At 37.5% G+C, this 20093-nt stretch overlaps 1 protein-coding gene across 3 annotated transcripts in view; it reads left to right on the top strand.

The window, feature by feature from the left end:
• Positions 1-368: 368 nt before the first annotated feature.
• The window catches only part of COL12A1 (collagen type XII alpha 1 chain), a 175574-nt gene continuing 155849 nt past the window's right edge, over positions 369-20093 (top strand). Inside the window, exons 1-2 of one of the 3 annotated variants that reach the window (XM_073675570.1) lie at positions 369-592; positions 7895-8005. In XM_073675570.1, the coding sequence (XP_073531671.1) occupies positions 7933-8005 (73 nt within the window). In that variant the 5' untranslated portion in view covers positions 369-592; positions 7895-7932. The remainder of the gene's footprint in view (positions 593-7894; positions 8006-20093) is intronic. The other 2 variants (XM_073675572.1, XM_073675573.1) reach the window with 2 other exon arrangements.

Raw genomic sequence — 20093 nt, 5'->3', positions numbered from 1 at the left:
CCACCACTACTATTGCTGCTTTGCAAACCTCATAGTTATTTTTTCCTCTGCCTGAAACAAATAGCATTTGGAGATTAAAGCTGTTCATTTTCTTCCCTCATTGTTCTTCTTGGTTTGAGAAATCCCTTTGTAAATTTGCCAGGGAAACCTAAGAGAGCTTCCAGCTTCCTTCCAAGAGTGGCTGCTCATTTTGGCTCTGAGAAGACACAGAGGACCCCCTGGCACTAGCTCCTGAACAGGAATCATGGAGAAAGAATTTTGAAAAGTATGTGGAACTTTCCAAAAAAGTAAAAGTCTCCCCCTTTTTTTCCAGCCCTCCCTCCTTCCACCTTCCTTCTTCCCCCCATACAGAAGCATTGCATCTATCACCCGGTGGCAGTGGTCCACCTTCCCCTGCTGTTTCGTAAGAGCTTTAGAGGAGTTTTAGGAACAGCCCTCTCATAAGGAGCAGATTGGGGAGAGACACTTCCCATTTGAAGGAAGACAGTCCTTAAGGAAGGAGCATCTTTGGGAGGAGATCCTGTGCATCACATCCACTGCTGGACCGCAGGAGACCAGGAGATCTGAGTCCACACAGATTCATAGAGAGCAGGTTGGATCCTCTGCATAGCCATTCTGCTTATTCCTATGCTGCTGTCACTTTCTTAGTCTTTGTTTTAAGCTGCTAGCTCCAATCTCCTTCACTCTGTAGTAATATATTGCCATTTTCTTAGAAACAGTTACCATCTACTTTCTGGGGCTGAATATTTCTCATTTATTGTATGTCTATTAACACTCTCACAGCTTGAGACTGAGATTAGGGCTTTTGCCATAAATTCATTCTTTTGCTGGTTGCAGGTTAAATATTTTCCATAAGACTTAAGAATGCTTTAGCATTTTGTTTCTGTTACAAAGTGATTGTATAGTAATAAATGCACCAAACAGGGAACGCACAATGGAAAGTAATTAACTAGTAAGAAAAATGGAGTTGTGATTGGTGACATGGGTATCAGCTAAGATGATCACTGAGGACTAGTAAGAAGCTAATGTCAGTTTCCTCCAGGAGCCCATGGCAACAGAGGTGTTAAAGTGCAGGGATCCTATGGAAGATAAGTATGGAAAGTTCTCATGATTTATTGTAGGATCAGCAAACGTCTGTATAAAAAGCTGACCGTCTGGAATTCCTTATGGATAGACTCACTGCCATTACTCTGCAGCCAGAGCAGCAACTGATTGGAAATTAATGACTAATAAGCAGCAGCCATGTGGTTTATTCATTTATCTCATGCTATAGCATTTCCTTTTTTTGCACTATCAATACCTTATGTATTAACTCAAACTTTGCATTTGCTAGTTATGGGAGAATGCTGAGATTTATAGTTCCACCACTTTCGAGGAAGCATATATTGTTCTTATATTAGTGAATAACATACCTAGTATAGCTCCGATAAATAGATAGATAGATAGATAGAGACAGTTTAGGCAGTTCACTGCTAACTTATTCATCAAAACATAACGTCAAAGATAGGAACAGAGAAATAACATCAAAATTAGGAACAGAGTGCCACAGGGTGAGTGCCACAGTTTATTCTCTTTTTTTTGCTATATAATTAAATAATTACATTATATCTATATCTATATATCTATCTATATCTATCTATATATATATATTTGTATATATATATACTTGTAGTCGGTACTGGCCGTTCACTGGTACTGTTGCTTTCTTCATAAATTTTGCACCTTGGTAGAAGGTGTTTTGGAACCAGTAAGAAGCAGATTATGAATGACTGTCTCACAGTAGACTTCCTTCTATAAAAAGTGTTAAAGCAGGTATAAACCTAAAGGAAAGTATTGGGCAGAAGGGAAACTCATCAAGAGTTTCTTTTATTTGTTCTAATACAGTTGTAGTATTTTTTCCAACCACTAGGTGATGCAGGGAGCAAGAAAGACATGTCCTGTGATATATGATACCTGTTCTAGTTCACTTCCAAGCTTAAGAAAAGAACATTAAGCAGCTGAATCTAAAGCAGAGAATGTAACATTGATGCCAGTGTTAAGGAAATACTAATTGCTTAGTCCTTGCTGGAAGCGCAGATTTTGTGACTCAATTGCTTTGGAAATACAAAGCTGCAAATAAGGTGTCCTACCTATTGGCATATGGCGACTGTTTCCTTGGTGCTCTTGTTTTGACTGTGTTACTCCTGCTATTTCAATTACTGTATTAACTGATATGTAGAGTTATGTTTTATTAGGTTAGGGCTATTGATTCACAGTTATTTTTTAATGTGTTTCGAATTTTCCTGTAACTGAGAGTAAATGGGAATTTATATTAAGTAGAACGTGTGCTTCGCTTTAATTCCTGGAAACATTGGCAGAGTTTTGTGAATGGTCAGCACTGGATAAATTAACCACAACTCACTTGTATGATGTGCCAAGCAGTGTAAATGTAGTGTAAAGGAGCCATAGGGACACATGTCTGCGCTGTCCTGGTAATGAGTTTTGCACTCACTACCTAACATAGCCTTATTGTGTCTGCCTGAATGATTAGAAAAGGAAACCTAAACTGTGACCCTTAATCCTGCTAGCTCTGCTTTTGTGCTGCCTCTAAGGCAACATCTGTGGCAGCAATCATGGTGTTTTACAATCCTTGGATGACTCCCTTGTGGGCATTACATCATGCTTGCACTTTTCTTAGGGTCCAAAGGGTCCTTAACCACATCACTGGTAGTGGGTTCATATTTCTAAGCTAGTTAGGATTGATATGGAATTCATCATAACCACTGGGAGAATTTCCATTGTCCACAGAAGTCGACAGTATCTTCAGTCCAATGAACGCTCTATAACCGTTTTACAAATGTTTTTCTCCAAAGTTGCTGTCTGCATTTCTTATGTCGGACTGTTGAGTTCATTGTTTAGGCACATCCATCATCTCATGGTTTTATGCAACTCTGTCCAAGTATTTTCTCGTTTTGCGAACCTCGATGTATCATAAACACATCATAGATGGTTAGATTCCATAAAAATGTAATAAAATATAATTAAAGACAGAAACATAAATATGTATTCTTACAAGTCCAACTGGGTTGGATCCAATTATTTATCACTTTTTCTATGTACATTTTTTTTAACCAGTTATTTGTATAGTGTTAACATATTCTTACTTTGCTCTATATAGACTGCATACCTGTTGCCAGGAAAGTATTTGGAGCCCTTCTGGTGATGGCTAACTTAGTGACTCTAAGCCAACCACCCAAGGCAGGAAGTATTAGTGTTTGTTTGCTACCATGTCTTTCCTATGATGGTTATACGGTTCATTTCCAATACTCTTAATTGTAGAATTATTAAACATGGGTCTCTGCTCCACCCTTTAAAATAAGTATTACAACCAACCTTGCCTATGTCTGCTACATCCAGGGGCCACACTGAAGTCCATGTTCTGCTTCTATAGTATGTACGCCATGACATACCTCCAAATATGTAAGTTCTCTACTTTAGACATACCTACTCTAGAGAATATTTCGTAGTAAGAATTTTGAATTCGTCCTGACAACAAAATGAATGGTTACTATACTACTATGCTATTAGTAATGCAATGTAAACGAGGCTAAGTCATTCAGAAAGAAGAGACCCTTGGAGCCTTCATGAAGAACATCTGAGGTAATGGCTTCCTGAAATCACACCCGGTTTACATGAAGAGCTGGAAGACATAGAAGAGTAATTTGCTTAGTCACCAAGACTAAAGCGGTTAGCAGTCCTGTGGAAGTGAATAACCGCACTCTGTCTCCCTCCTGTAACTGATCACCTGGGTATGATTATTTAGAATATACACTCAGGAGCTGTAAATGCAAGTTGCCACAGGCGCTGGACCTCTGGAGGGTTGTGGTAGTCTGGAATTGGCTTCAGCTTTAGCATTTTGTAGATTAGCATTAACACATAGTATGGCTCATATATCGGCCAGAAAATGTGACGCTTAACCATGCAACATAATGAGTAAGTTATTGAGCCATTTGGTACCAAATGCCGACAGCGCCAACATATATATTTTTTTAAAGCACATCCTAAAAAGCCATTATACCACAGAGAGGTAGACAATCTATGTGCTGTTTTATGATGCCTTTGTCTTGACACCATGTTCCAAAGATATTGTACAGTGAAAGCAATGCTATCACTTCTGTAATATGGAGAAGAAGCTATGGAGCAGAAAAGCGCAATAGGGTTTTATCCGACGGACAGTAGTATTGGTGAAAAAGGTTATGCTCACCTGGTTCAGTTGTGTGAGACACAACACATAAAGCGTATAAAGACCAAGTGCTGTAACCCCACGGGTTGGATAACCGATTTAGTGCCAAATAGAGAAATGAGGAATGGGTTTTCTGTTGGTGCAGATCCAAACAAAGATACCACAAACCAGAAAACGTGTTAATGTGGTTTATTTTCAACGCGTTTCAATGTCATTCGAAAAATTCCTGACATTTCCTGTTCAAGAAATCGGAAGACTTTGAAACGCATTGAAAATAAACCACATTAGCACATTATCTGTCTCTTCGTTTGGATCCTCACCAACAGCGCAGACAACCAATTTCTCCTTTCTCCATTTGGCACTTATGTAATATGGTATCTGATGAAACTTGGCAAATGCCATTACAGCCTCATAAACTTGTTTAGGTACTGCATAGTGCCTCTGTACATATGTAGCAAACTCCAAATGAAAGTATGTTTTGCGCTAAGAAAGGTTTGTATTGTGTTTCGTTTATTTGTTTAGCTTCACTGCCCATTAACATTTAATTGTAGTGGCAAAGCTATGCAAATTGCACCATAGCTCGAAATGATCATTCTTGTGCAATCAACCTTATAGATTGTTATAGAAGCTTAGAGAAAAAAAATATATGCCATATTATGAAGGAAGCATTCTCCTCTGGAAGCCTTGCTTCTATGGCAGATTATAGGAGTCATTCTATGGTAGCACATTGGGTGCTTACAGGTCCATAGTGCTGATCCATAGGAGCTCTGTGTGGTCATGTTCAGAGTTTGTGTACATTGGCATGTTAGATACATGAGCCCTGGCACTGCCATACTAAATCCCTTCAAATTACGTATTTTTGTAGCTAACATGCAAAGTGTTAAGTGACATCACAAATAAGTTGCAGATGCTGAAACGTTCTCCAGGATCAGAAGTGTTGTGTGAACGACACTTTATGTGACACAATATCAATATCATATGCAGGCTCCTCACAACCGAAATCTGTTCTAGTTGTGTTATTAATTAGGTTCAAAAAGAGAAACAATTCCATTTGGTTCAGTCCATTGTGAAGAAAGACAGACAGAAAACCCCTAATGCTAATTGTGAGCAGAAAAATATTTCTTCTTGCTCCAAGTATGGACTTTAGAATAACTCTCCAAATCATTTACAGTATAACACAAAAGTGAGTACACCCCTCACATTTTTGTAAATATTTTATTATATCTTTTCATGGGAGAATACTGAAGATATGACACTTTGATACAATGTAAAGTAGTCAGTGTACAGCTTGTATAACAGTGCAAATTTGGTGTACCCTCTAAATAACTCAACCCACAGCCATTAATGTCGAAACTTCTGGCAACAAAAGTGAGTACAGCCCTAAGTTAAAATGGCCAAATTGTGTCCAAAGTGTCAATACTTTGCGTGGCCACCATTATTTTCAAGCACTGCCTTAACTCTCTTGGGCATGAAGTTCACTAGTGCTTGACAGATTGCCGCTGGAATCCTCTTCCACTCCTCCATGACAACATCACGCAGCTGGTGTATGTTAGAGACCTTGTGCTGCTCCACCTCCTGTCTGAGGATGACCGACAGATGCTTAATAGGGTTTGGAGACATGCTTTGCCAGTCCAGCACCTTTACCCTTAGTTTCTTTAGCAAGGCAGTGGTTGTCTTGGAGGTGTGTTTGGGGTCGTTATTATATTGGAATATTGCCCTGCAGCCCAGTTTCCAAAGGGAGGGGATCATGCTCTGCTTCAGTATGCCATACAGACCAATTTGATACAGTGTGCGGCGTATGGTCTGAGCACTGACAGACTGACCTCCCACCCCTTTAACCTTTGTAGCAATGCTGGCAGCACTCATATGTCTATTTTGAAAACATGACCTCTGGATATGACGCTGAGCACATGCACTCAATCTCTTTGGTCGACCTTGGCGAAACCAGTTCTGAGTGGAACCTGTCTTGTTAAACCATTGTATGGTCTTGGCCTCTGTGCTGCTGCTCAGTTTCTGGGTGTTGGCAATCTTCTTATAGCCTAGGCTATCTTTATGTAGATCAACAAATCTTTTTTTATGATCCTCAGAGACTTCTTTGCCATGGGATCCTATGTTGAACATCCAGTGACCAGAATGAGAGAGTATGAGAGCTTTAACGCCAAATTTAACACACTTGCTCCCCTTTCACATGTGAAACCTTGTAACACTAATGAGTCACATGACACCGGGGAGGGATAATGGCTAATTGAGTACAATTTGGCCATTTTCACTTAGGGGTGTACTCACTTTTTTGCCATCGGTTTAGACATTAATGGTTATATGTTGAGTTACGAGAGGCCACACCAAATTTACATTGTTATGCAAGCTGTGCACTGACTACTGTACATTGTATCAAAGTGTCATATCTTCAGTGTTGTCACATGAAAAGTTATAATAACTTATTTACAAAAATGTGAGAGGTGTACTCACTTTTATGATATACTGTATGTACCCTTTTCTTTGCAAATTCTGACAATTTTGGAAGAATTTGCAACCAAACATACATCTAGACATTTCATTGTCAATAGATACTACCAAGATTGACCAGGGCCTATTATCTATCTCTCTAGTTTAACAGATGATGGAACAGCACCAAGGTTATAAGGAGATGGGTGCAAGGACTCCAAGACAATGATCCTATTGGCACATAGATATGTTCCAAAAGAAAAGCAAGCAGCGCTCCAAAAATTAATGAAAAAATAGCTTGAAAAAGGCTGTTCTCAGCCAATAAGTTGCCACACCAGATGGGCTAATAAAGTCATTAATTTTTGGAGTGCTGTCTGCTTTTCTTTTGGAATCTATCTATCTATCTATCTATCTATCTATTTATCTATCTAGTGTCTGACTGTCTTTCAGTCTATCTATCTATTCATCACCCAATATTCTAATTGAAAAAATGCAGTAGTTTATTAGCCCCTGTGCAAAAAAACCCAGCAATGTTTCGGGCTCTCACATAGCTGAGCCTTTGTAAAGCTTTTAGGAAAAAGCTGAGGAGCAAACAGTGCAATAGGGTCTGATCTGATAATAAAGAACAATAAGGTGCAGGGAATTGCTCATTGGTAAAATTGTGTATCACACAACGATCAAGCTTAAATTTTTTAGCTTCTGCAGTCCTATGGATTAACAAAAATGTTGAAATGCCAGAAGAGAAACAATAGGTTTTCTGCACTTCTGATGGAAATCCAAAAGAATGATCCTGTATACAAAGTAGACTTGACGCGGTTTTATTATCAACGCATTTCGAAGTCTTTAGACATCTTCATCAGGATATAACCACATACTTAAGGATATACTTACCTGTGGTTATATCCTAATGAAGAAGACTTTGAAACGCGTTGAAAATATTGGACTGCTGCCTATTTTTGTTGGGTATACATCTTGAAAGTTGTTTGCTAACAACTAATGGGTGTGCGCCAACTTACTTCGGCTTAGTGTTGCTTCTTTTTCTTTCATTTTCCATCTATTTATCTATTTACCTATCACAAATTAACTGTAAAGCAACAATACAGTATTTGGATGCACTTTCAATTACTGGAAAAACTCTGAAGTCAAAAATTGTGTACTGGTAATAGAAATGAATGAGACAACTTTTCCAATTTGCTGTTAAAAATGTAATTCATTTTATTGTTTCAGATCTATTCATGTTGGTGTAGACCAGAAAATTGAAAGGAATGAAAATTCGGCTTCACTTTGCAGTGACGGCACTATGTGCTGTCCTGCTCTTATCTTCTATAGAGGCAGAAGGTAATTCATTGATTTATCATCTAACTATTTAGTCACTAAGTAATAGGGCTGTCATTTTTTCCAAAACTTCTTCTCTTCTTCTACTTCTTCTTTTCTCTTTTGTTTGTCTTTTCTTTTTGTCCATTTTTGTGTTATGCAAATAAAAATTTTTCTTCCCAAGAACAAAGTCAAGGGCATACCTATTGTACATAAATATGAATAGACTTGGCATCTGCTATCTCTGCTCTTCAAGGCATACGGATTTGGAAGAAGCTTGTGTAAGCATGAAGTTACAATATTACAAGCCTCCTGGCACTGGCACACCCCTCCTGCTTGGCACTTGTGCAATATGAAATATCCACATATAATAAAATTTTCTACAATGTTTGTACATGTTGTAAATAATTATTATTTATTCATATTTTATTTTAAAGTGTTGATGAAACCGTGTTACTCTCTGTGTATAGTGTATATCGGGCTGTCTACAATTGTGCTAAGGTACATTACCCATGCCACGGTTCAGGCACTATGGGCAGCATGGCATTGTAACAGTAGGTATGCTAAAACTGTCAACTACTAGAGTATGTTCATAAAACATTTAGAAGTCATATAAATCCAGTATTACTAAGTGTTGTTCTTCCTAGCTACAGTAAGTATTGCAAAAACTAGTCAGTTACATAGTAGAGCTATAGGCGACTTTAAAGATTGTAACAGGGAACTGCAAAAAAAATAATAAAGATCATCCATTCCATAGCTGACTATTGTGAGAAAACCCCTTGAAATGATGACACCTTGGTTGCATGAAGTCACCACTTGTGGGAACTCCCTGCATATAAATCTATCCAGCTCTCTTTGATTCAATACTAACTGCATGACTGTGTATGCATTGAGCTCCATCTAGTGGCAGCTGCAGCCAGCCGAAATGTGATATTTTCATTGGCTACGTGAAAGGAAACAAGGGATTCTGGTTTAGGAGGATAAAGATATATTAGAAAAATAAGCAGCACATAATAGTGAACCAATTAATTAATAGGTTTCATAAAAAGACTTGAAAATATCAGCATGTCCTCTTGCCTACAAGGTCACAGTACAGTTTCATAGACTGCACATGTTTTGTCTTCCCCTTAACAGGACATCATTACAACTTTTTCTACAAAGTATTGATTATATACAGCCAGCCTCCACTTTTTGTTCTTTTTCCTACAAAGCCAGATAAAATATTAGGAAGACAAGGAGAAATTAATATTTTTGCAGTTCCCTGATAAAATCTTTAATTTGGCTTTAAATGGGAGCATCTATAGAAGACTTTGGCTGCTTATCTGCAGTTCAGTAGATGTTATAGATAATGACTGAGATAAATGTTTGTTATACATAGAAACATCATTTCTTTATGGTATATTTTACTTTTTTGGGGGGCTCCATGGAGTCACAACGGTAAATCTTAAAGTCCATATATTTGCATCCTGTTATCATCATGTTTCCTAACTCTAGTTAATGTATAGGCCAAGAAAATATGCTGATATTTACATTTAATGGAGGTTGTGACAGATGGCTAACAATGGCAGTAATCACTTTTAGCTCATGAAGTAAATGTTAAACAGATGCCTATTACCGGTGCCATATATTGGCATCTATCACCAATGGACTTCCCTGTTCAAAAGGTGTAAGTTGAACCTATACTTTTTTACTGGACTCTGCAGAATGGAATAGCCATACCTTTTTTTTTGCTTTGTATTGACTAGACGGAGGCCAAAATGACAGTCATTAGGAATAAAGCTCTATGGACACCTTTAGCATGAACATTGGACGCTTTCTCAGCCTACACAGCAAATATAGGGCAAAAACATGATGAGATCAGGATGATATCTGATCATTCAAAAAAGTTTTCCACCTTTCTTCAGCCAATCGAAAATATGGAAGTAAATATGGAGCTGACTGCTTTGCTGTCAGTAATCACTAAATGGTCTACAGTTTTCTTGTTGACTTCAAAATGCTTTTCTTTAAAAAGGTCAACTTCTATTATTGTTATAGTGGTATGTTTTTTTTTTTTTGTTTTTTTTTATCACATGGGTCAATAATTCAGTTTGCTGCACTGGTTTTAAATCTAAATATCCTGACCAAGGCAGAGTGATTTGGTGACATTACCGTGGCACCCAGCATTTATGGCAGAGGCATACCTTGATGTACCTGGAACCCTATGGAAAGCCTGTAATAGGGTTCCTACTTACCATGTGGAATTAATCTAATGCTGTCTTCTTATATTTATGAGTGCCTTTTGGCATTAGAGCCAATGGGTTACCTCTGCCCCACAATAACCGAGTACGCCCGCGCAACCCCCCCACTCCTTGTGTATTACTTTAATAACTAATAATCTTGGCTTCTTTTTTTGATTATTAGAATTAAATACACAGCAAATCATTTCAGTAGTACCCTATTAACTACTGACAGTTTTCCAGACAGTAGTGCTAATTTATCTACATGTTTTTTGGTTGCTGCCTTCTCATCCAGTCTTGCAGCCAAACCAAACAGCTGTCACACACAAAATGGCCAAAATGCAGTATATTTTATTGCTAACCCTTTATCTGTTTCTAAACTAGAGGAATGAGTTACAACCATTTTTGGCAGTGACTTTCTTAACCGGGATGCTGTTGAGCTGTGTGGTTTCTTGGACATGGTATGCAGATGATAATACATTAACATGACAAGGAGCATGTGTTTATGTGAAGAATATTCCTGGAATGCTGCAATAGACTATATTAACCTAGGATGTCTGTAAGGCAGGCTTCATTGTCAGGATCTATGTGCATTGACTGCATATTGGATTTAGAGGTCATTCTCTCTATACCAAAGCAAAACTTAATATTATGTTTAGTACTAATTTCACTAAAATGTGTTGTTGGATATTTGTGTGGCATAATATATTAAAATAAGAGTTACTGACCTATTTAAACCCCTGCGGTTGCAGTGCCATCACTTCACTGATCCTGCAGCAATGACAGCGCTTCTATCAATCACATGATCCCTGCCGCCAAACACTGGGCGCAGCAGTCACATACCATACATGCAAGAATCATGTGACTGAGGAACGTGACATCATTGCTGCAGGATCAGCGGGGACCACCGGAGAAGCGACGCTGGAGTAGCTGGGGTCTGAATAGGTGATTATTCTTTATATTATACAATTTACTGCCCTTAATTTTAAAAATTCCCAAATGACTCCTTTTAATTTTAAGTAATCGGGTGTGTCATTGCATTTTTCCCTAAAGCATGTAATAGATATTACTTCATATGAATGCAGGATTAACAACTAATTAGAATCTACTAATAATTTTTATTCAGAAAGTGGTTGCCAAAAAAATAATTGAAAGACTCTTCAGGCAAATCTTGTTACATTCTACTTAAAAGGCATGTAGAGATTAGCATATTTATTAAGAATTACAATATTACTTGATTATGTGGGTGCATGAATTGCAAGTAATGATCCTGTACATGATAGATATACAACATGTAATGACCCTGCACATGATTCATATACAACAAGTAATGACCCTGCACATGATAATTATACAACAAGTAATGACCCTGCACATGATACATATACAACAAGTAATGACCCTGCACATGATAATTATACAACAAGTAATGACCCTGCACATGATACATATACAACAAGTAATGACCCTGCACATGATAGATATACAACATGTAATGACCCTGCACATGATACATGTAGAACAAGTAATGACCCTGCACATGATAGATATACAACATGTAATGACCCTGCACATGATTCATATACAACAAGTAATGACCCTGCACATGATAATTATACAACAAGTAATGACCCTGCACATGATACATATACAACAAGTAATGACCCTGCACATGATACATGTAGAACAAGTAATGACCCTGCACATGATAGATATACAACATGTAATGACCCTGCACATGATACATGTAGAACAAGTAATGACCCTGCACATGATAGATATACAACATGTAATGACCCTGCACATGATACATGTAGAACAAGTAATGACCCTGCACATGATTCATATACAACAAGTAATGACCCTGCACATGATAATTATACAACAAGTAATGACCCTGCACATGATACATATACAACAAGTAATGACCCTGCACATGATAGATATACAACATGTAATGACCCTGCACATGATACATGTAGAACAAGTAATGACCCTGCACATGATAGATATACAACATGTAATGACCCTGCACATGATTCATATACAACAAGTAATGACCCTGCACATGATAATTATACAACAAGTAATGACCCTGCACATGATACATATACAACAAGTAATGACCCTGCACATGATACATGTAGAACAAGTAATGACCCTGCACATGATAGATATACAACATGTAATGACCCTGCACATGATACATGTAGAACAAGTAATGACCCTGCACATGATAGATATACAACATGTAATGACCCTGCACATGATACATGTAGAACAAGTAATGACCCTGCACATGATTCATATACAACAAGTAATGACCCTGCACATGATAATTATACAACAAGTAATGACCCTGCACATGATACATATACAACAAGTAATGACCCTGCACATGATAGATATACAACATGTAATGACCCTGCACATGATACATGTAGAACAAGTAATGACCCTGCACATGATAGATATACAACATGTAATGACCCTGCTCATAATACATGTAGAACAAGTAATGACCCTGCACATGATACATATACAACAAGTAATGACCCTGTACATGATACATATACAAGTAATGACCCTGTACATGATACATGTAGAACAAGTAATGACCCTGCACATGATACATATACAACAAGTAATGACCCTGCACATGATAGATATACAACATTTAATGACCCTGCTCATGATACATGTAGAACAAGTAATGACCCTGCACATGATACATATACAACAAGTAATGACCCTGTACATGATACATATACAAGTAATGACCCTGTACATGATACATGTAGAACAAGTAATGACCCTGCACATGATTCATATACAACAAGTAATGACCCTGCACATGATAGATATACAACATGTAATGACCCTGCACATGATAATTATACAACAAGTAATGACCCTGCACATGATAGATATACAACATGTAATGACCCTGTTCATGATACATGTAGAACAAGTAATGACCCTGCACATGATACATGTAGAACAAGTAATGACCCTGCACATGATACATATACAACAAGTAATGACCCTGCACATGATAGATATACAACATGTAATGACCCTGCACATGATACATGTAGAACAAGTAATGACCCTGTACATGATACATATACAACATGTAATGACCCTGCACATGATACATGTAGAACAAGTAATGACCCTGTACATGATACATATACAACATGTAATGACCCTGCACATGATACATATACAACATGTAATGACCCTGCACATGATACATGTAGAACAAGTAACGACCCTGCACATGATACATATACAACAAGTAATGACCCTGCACATGATAGATATACAACATGTAATGACCCTGCACATGATACATGTAGAACAAGTAATGACCCTGTACATGATACATATACAACAAGTAATGACCCTGTACATGATACATATACAACATGTAATGACCCTGCACATGATACATATACAACATGTAATGACCCTGCACATGATACATGTAGAACAAGTAATGACCCTGCACATGATACATGTAGAACAAGTAACGACCCTGCACATGATACATATACAACAAGTAATGACCCTGCACATGATAGATATACAACATGTAATGACCCTGCTCATAATACATGTAGAACAAGTAATGACCCTGCACATGATACATATACAACAAGTAATGACCCTGTACATGATACATATACAAGTAATGACCCTGTACATGATACATGTAGAACAAGTAATGACCCTGCACATGATACATATACAACAAGTAATGACCCTGCACATGATAGATATACAACATTTAATGACCCTGCTCATGATACATGTAGAACAAGTAATGACCCTGCACATGATACATATACAACAAGTAATGACCCTGTACATGATACATATACAAGTAATGACCCTGTACATGATACATGTAGAACAAGTAATGACCCTGCACATGATTCATATACAACAAGTAATGACCCTGCACATGATAGATATACAACATGTAATGACCCTGCACATGATAATTATACAACAAGTAATGACCCTGCACATGATAGATATACAACATGTAATGACCCTGTTCATGATACATGTAGAACAAGTAATGACCCTGCACATGATACATGTAGAACAAGTAATGACCCTGCACATGATACATATACAACAAGTAATGACCCTGCACATGATAGATATACAACATGTAATGACCCTGCACATGATACATGTAGAACAAGTAATGACCCTGTACATGATACATATACAACATGTAATGACCCTGCACATGATACATATACAACATGTAATGACCCTGCACATGATACATGTAGAACAAGTAATGACCCTGTACATGATACATATACAACATGTAATGACCCTGCACATGATACATATACAACATGTAATGACCCTGCACATGATACATGTAGAACAAGTAACGACCCTGCACATGATACATATACAACAAGTAATGACCCTGCACATGATAGATATACAACATGTAATGACCCTGCACATGATACATGTAGAACAAGTAATGACCCTGTACATGATACATATACAACAAGTAATGACCCTGCACATGATACATATACAACATGTAATGACCCTGCACATGATACATGTAGAACAAGTAATGACCCTGTACATGATACATATACAACAAGTAATGACCCTGTACATGATACATATACAACATGTAATGACCCTGCACATGATACATATACAACATGTAATGACCCTGCACATGATACATGTAGAACAAGTAATGACCCTGCACATGATACATGTAGAACAAGTAACGACCCTGCACATGATACATATACAACAAGTAATGACCCTGCACATGATAGATATACAACATGTAATGACCCTGCACATGATACATGTAGAACAAATAATGACCCTGTACATGATACATATACAACAAGTAATGACCCTGCACATGATATGTATGCAACATGTAATGACCCTGCACATGATACATGTAGAACAAGTAATGACCCTGCACATGATACATGTAGAACAAGTAATGACCCTGCACATGATAGATATACAACATGTAATGACCCTGCACATGATACATATACAACATGTAATGACCCTGCACATGATAGATATACAACATGTAATGACCCTGCACATGATACATGTAGAACAAGTAATGACCCTGCACATGATACACGTAGAACAAGTAACGACCCTGCACATGATACATATACAACAAGTAATGACCCTGCATATGATACATATATAACAAGTAATAAACCTGCATATGATAGATATACAAAAATAAGTGACCCTATACATGATACATATACAACATGTAATGACCCTGCACATGGTAGATATACTGTTGTGCATTTTACATATTTTATATGCATCTACTGCTATAACAAGTTAATGGATTATACTGTAAGGTATGGTAATATTATGTCATAGAATTGTTCCCACTATGACTCCTTATATCAGGCTGTCACACTTATATGTTTTATCTTTCCATTATTTCATACCTCAAACAGAGTCAATTTCTGATAATGTAATGTTATACCCACAATCAGAACCCAAAACTCATCACATTTAAGAAGAACCTGTCATGTTGAAAATAGTATCTGATTTGCTATCAGGATGTTGTACAACAGTAGGAGCTCTTCAAATTTATATACATTGTTGTGGGATGAGTTTCAGAAAAGCTCATTTTATTCATAGAAATCCCTGGAGTCTAGTGGGCGGTCCTATACATGGAATGACAGTCTTCTTTGTATGACTGTGCATGTGGAGCGCTGTCAATCACTGAGTAGGACCACCTACTGGACTCATATGCATATAATCACCAGGGATTTCAATGAATAAAATACAAGATTTACTGAACCTTTTCTAACAAACCTTTATATTATTCTGCTCAGCTTCTTTCTCTATACCCTGCTGCCTACACATCAGACTGCATGTGCAATGTGACAGGTTTCCATTAAGCTATGTCCCTGGAACAACATTTTTGGGTGGGATTTTTCTAATCATCATCCCTTTTTCAGCTCAGGATTGTCCAAGCCAACTCAGGACTGATTGGCACCTATGTAATTGCTGATCTATAATTTTCCCTTTTAAAGAGGTTACTGTATCTAGGAATTATTATTTTTTTTTACTATGTGCCTAAAAACTAGCAAACAGGTAGTTGCTAACTGAGGCAGCTACCTGCCTGTTGTACCCAGTGCCAGCTCAGAGTGGTCCCATGCCACTCCTGCCAGCAATTCAGCTACTCCATGTCAACAGAGCAGCTCTCCTTCTTCTGGGCTGCTTTGTTGATGGGGCGTGACTGCTGGAATCATGCTTATTGACAGCCGGCTTCCTGCAGTAAGGCAGTGGGGAGCCAACTGTCAATCAGCATGACTTCAGCAGTCAAGCCCTGTCAATAGAGCAGAGCAGGAAAAAAGCTACTGCTCTGTCGACATGACGTCAGCGGCAGCCACAGAATCGCCATTAGGAGCGATCATTGACTAACTCTTGGTTGAAGGTTCAAGTAGACTTACATTCTGCAATAATTAATTTGTACCTTAGTTACAAGGATGAAACACACAATTAAATCGAGTTAGAAGCTTGCACTTACTGTGTCACCACATCTGAGACAGGAAGGTTTATTTAGAAAAGTGGACAAGCCAAGATATTTCCCAGAAAGTTTATTATTCTCCAGTCCATTTGTTATATTTACTGAACCAGACAGCATTGCTCTGCAGTGTAATAGCACAGGAAGAGGTCGTTATACATGCCTAATGTCACTGAATCACCTCTGCTATAGCATATTGCTTCCTATTTCTCTTCACAAGATAGTGTTTGCTTGATGTCGTCTCTCTTTTTTTTAAAAAAAATTCTTTACATTTCCATGGATATCACAAATGTTTGATCAAAGGGTTATCTCCATCTTCATTGTCGGATAGTGCTAGTAAATACAAACAATATTACAATTTGCTGCTTATTAACATTTTCAGACGTTCTTGATATTGACACACCAACCACCGCGGCTAGACAGCAGAAAATCCTCAGTCTGTACAAGCTCTTTTCTATTGAGCTTATAAGCTCTGTTTTGAAGGTAGCCAGGATCTCTGGAACGTACGGTTACCTCCTAATCCTGACCAGTTTAAACACAATTCTTTCAAACTAGACAGTGGCGGTGGTCGGTCTCCTAGGTAATGGTCTGTCAGCAAAAGAAAAGGAAAGTGGTAATATCTAAAGAATCACCTCAAATTTTAATATACTGAAAACTTCAAAAGAGATTGTTTTTACAAATACTATCCAACAATAGCCATCTATGAAGAATCACACTTTAATTTTAGTATTTGGTGTCTACAGGATCCCAAGCATTCTGTATACACCAGGAAGAAGAGCTGAGTCTTCAAATCCATCGAAAATAATGTTGGATAACCTTGTGTTATAATGTGCCAGCCGTGACTAACATTTGTAATGGCAGGAAGCAGAAGTTCTTCCTCTGAGTAATCATTTTACATTTCATCAACCTCAGAATTTTATACGCAAATGTGTTAAAAAATTATATATTTGCAGGTGTTGAATTCAGTGTATGTTTGACGTCATCCTTTAGGGCTTTTCTCTTGCTTCCATATGTGTAATGCATGTGTTAAAGAGGATCTGTCATCACTTCTTACATGTTTGTTTTAGTAAGTACTTGTATTGCCATGAAATAATTCTGGGGCATCTTTTTTTTTTACAAATCTGCGTTCTTCTGTTCCTTGGTTATTTTTCCTAGTAAAAATGCATAATTGAATTGAAAACTGGTTGTTATTATTTTCCTTGTCAATAGGGAGTATTCCTATACAGCGTGACACATTCCAGTCAGTATTGCCTGTGTCATACCTTATTGACAGCCGAGATTGTAATCCCAGGGGCTAAAGAGTATCTTTTGCTTTGAATATATAATTTATTTTTTTACCTTGGGTAAATGCCACTGATCTCCTGAATCTGACATTGTTTATTTTTTGTTCCTGTGCCCCTCCAAACTTGAGATATGGCCCCTCTTCCCTGTATATTAATATAGTCCTTTTAGCTAAATGTGTGAGGTCTTCAAGACAACTTCCATAGAGGATAGAAAGACTACATTTATGTATAAGGAAAAAGAGGCCATATCTCAGGGATGGAGAGGAGAAGAAAGAATATAGAGACATCACTATATTCTGGGGAACAGTGGCATTTTCACCAGGTAAAAAAGTACATATTTATGGCAAGCAACAGGTAGTCTTTAAAGGGCTTGTCCACTATTTGACAACCCATTCTCAATCTCTAAATTCCCCCCTTTCACACTGTAAAATAAGAACACCTATACTTACCTACGGTCCTGCACCGTTACAGTAGCGATGGCACTGGCTCTCTCGTTTCGACAGTGTCGGTGCTGGCTTTACTCTCCCCTCCTCCGGACAGATAACATACATCCATGGGAAGTGAGAGTCAGCGGATCGGCGCTGACCCCGGAGGTGAGTATAAGTGTTATTATTTTAAGGGATTGAGAAAGGGCTGTCCGAGTAGTGGACAACCCCTTAAAGTTATTCATTTGTTTCCTGGTGGAATAATAAAGGAACACAGCAGCAGATTGTGAGAAAGTATGTTATCTTCTGAAACAGAAATGTCAGTAGTGATGACAGGACCTTTGCAAGGATGCCATTCATTAATTCTTTCTGGTTTTTAATGTGCCTATAACGATTAAAGGCTACACAAAACATTACAGATTACTGTATGAATGTAACCAGTTGTTTTCCCCATGTAATCCTGTATTCATCAACATAGAAGAAACGCTGGCGAATTCTGTGTCTGGAAATGTCACCTAAAAAGGTCAAAACAAAGCGGAGTAATGACAGTTCATAATTTTCTTTTCTTTGCTATGAGAAGGACCCTTAAGCATGCAAAGAATTGGGAATTTTTGCCAAGTATGCTATGTGATGGAGATCTGTTATGACTGTATCAGGAGGTATATTCACAAACACTTCTATATGGAGAGAATTTAAGCAAACCTGCCACAAAATCCAAATGCTGCTGTACAGGTTGACAGATATTTCAGATGCTACAGATTTTTCCCCACAGCCATTTTTTTTTCTTGGAATCCGGTCTTTTGAAGTTTACCAAGTTTGGCTGCTACTGTTCTCGGGCAGTAACGCCTAAGTCATCTGCACAACAGGTCAAATTGCTGTCCAGGTTGGTGCCACCTCTTTACCATGTACTGATACCTTTTTGAAGCATGCTCAGGTCAGTTCTGTCTGCCTTTGCATTAAATTTGTCCTGAGCCTTTGCTACCGAAATAGTATTTTATAATGATATTCCTTAAATTCAATTGCAAGCTTGAAACGCGTATTTATTTTTTGACTTATAGAAGCTTTTGCATGACTCCAACATAACAAAATGACAGCAGAGTTATGGTTGACTGCTTCAGAAAATCCTTCATCTAGCATAAATTTCAACTATAAAGAGAAAATATTTTACATATATATTAGTTTAAATATATAAATAATGTATATAATATAAATATATAATTTAAATATAATTTTATTATAAAGCTTGAGGCATTGACCGTTTAAAGGATCCTCTATGACACATTTAATACATTAATATATATTAATATATATTTATATACTAACTAATCAAACAAAAGTCCAACATGAATAAAGGTGCCGTTAATATATATACCCATTTATCCTTAATAACACTCATTATACATAGAAGTTCCAAATTTATCAGTTTTGTTATAATTAGTGAATATCCCTTTCTGGCTCCCTAATGGTTGCAAAGACGTCTAGATGGCAAAGACTATAGATTAGTCTATATAACATTTAAAACTAATCTGTCACCAGTTCTCACAATATAAACAATAGTATTAAATAGATCTCTTCGACTTTCATGCTGACATTGATGTGCAAAGT

This window comes from Phyllobates terribilis, unplaced genomic scaffold, assembly GCF_046119375.1.
Source record: "Phyllobates terribilis strain yellow unplaced genomic scaffold, ASM4611937v1 Scaffold_3__8_contigs__length_932513732, whole genome shotgun sequence".
Taxonomy (NCBI): domain Eukaryota; kingdom Metazoa; phylum Chordata; class Amphibia; order Anura; family Dendrobatidae; genus Phyllobates; species Phyllobates terribilis.
The sequence above is the reverse complement of the archived record's forward strand: the minus strand, read 5'-3'. Positions and strand labels throughout refer to the sequence as shown.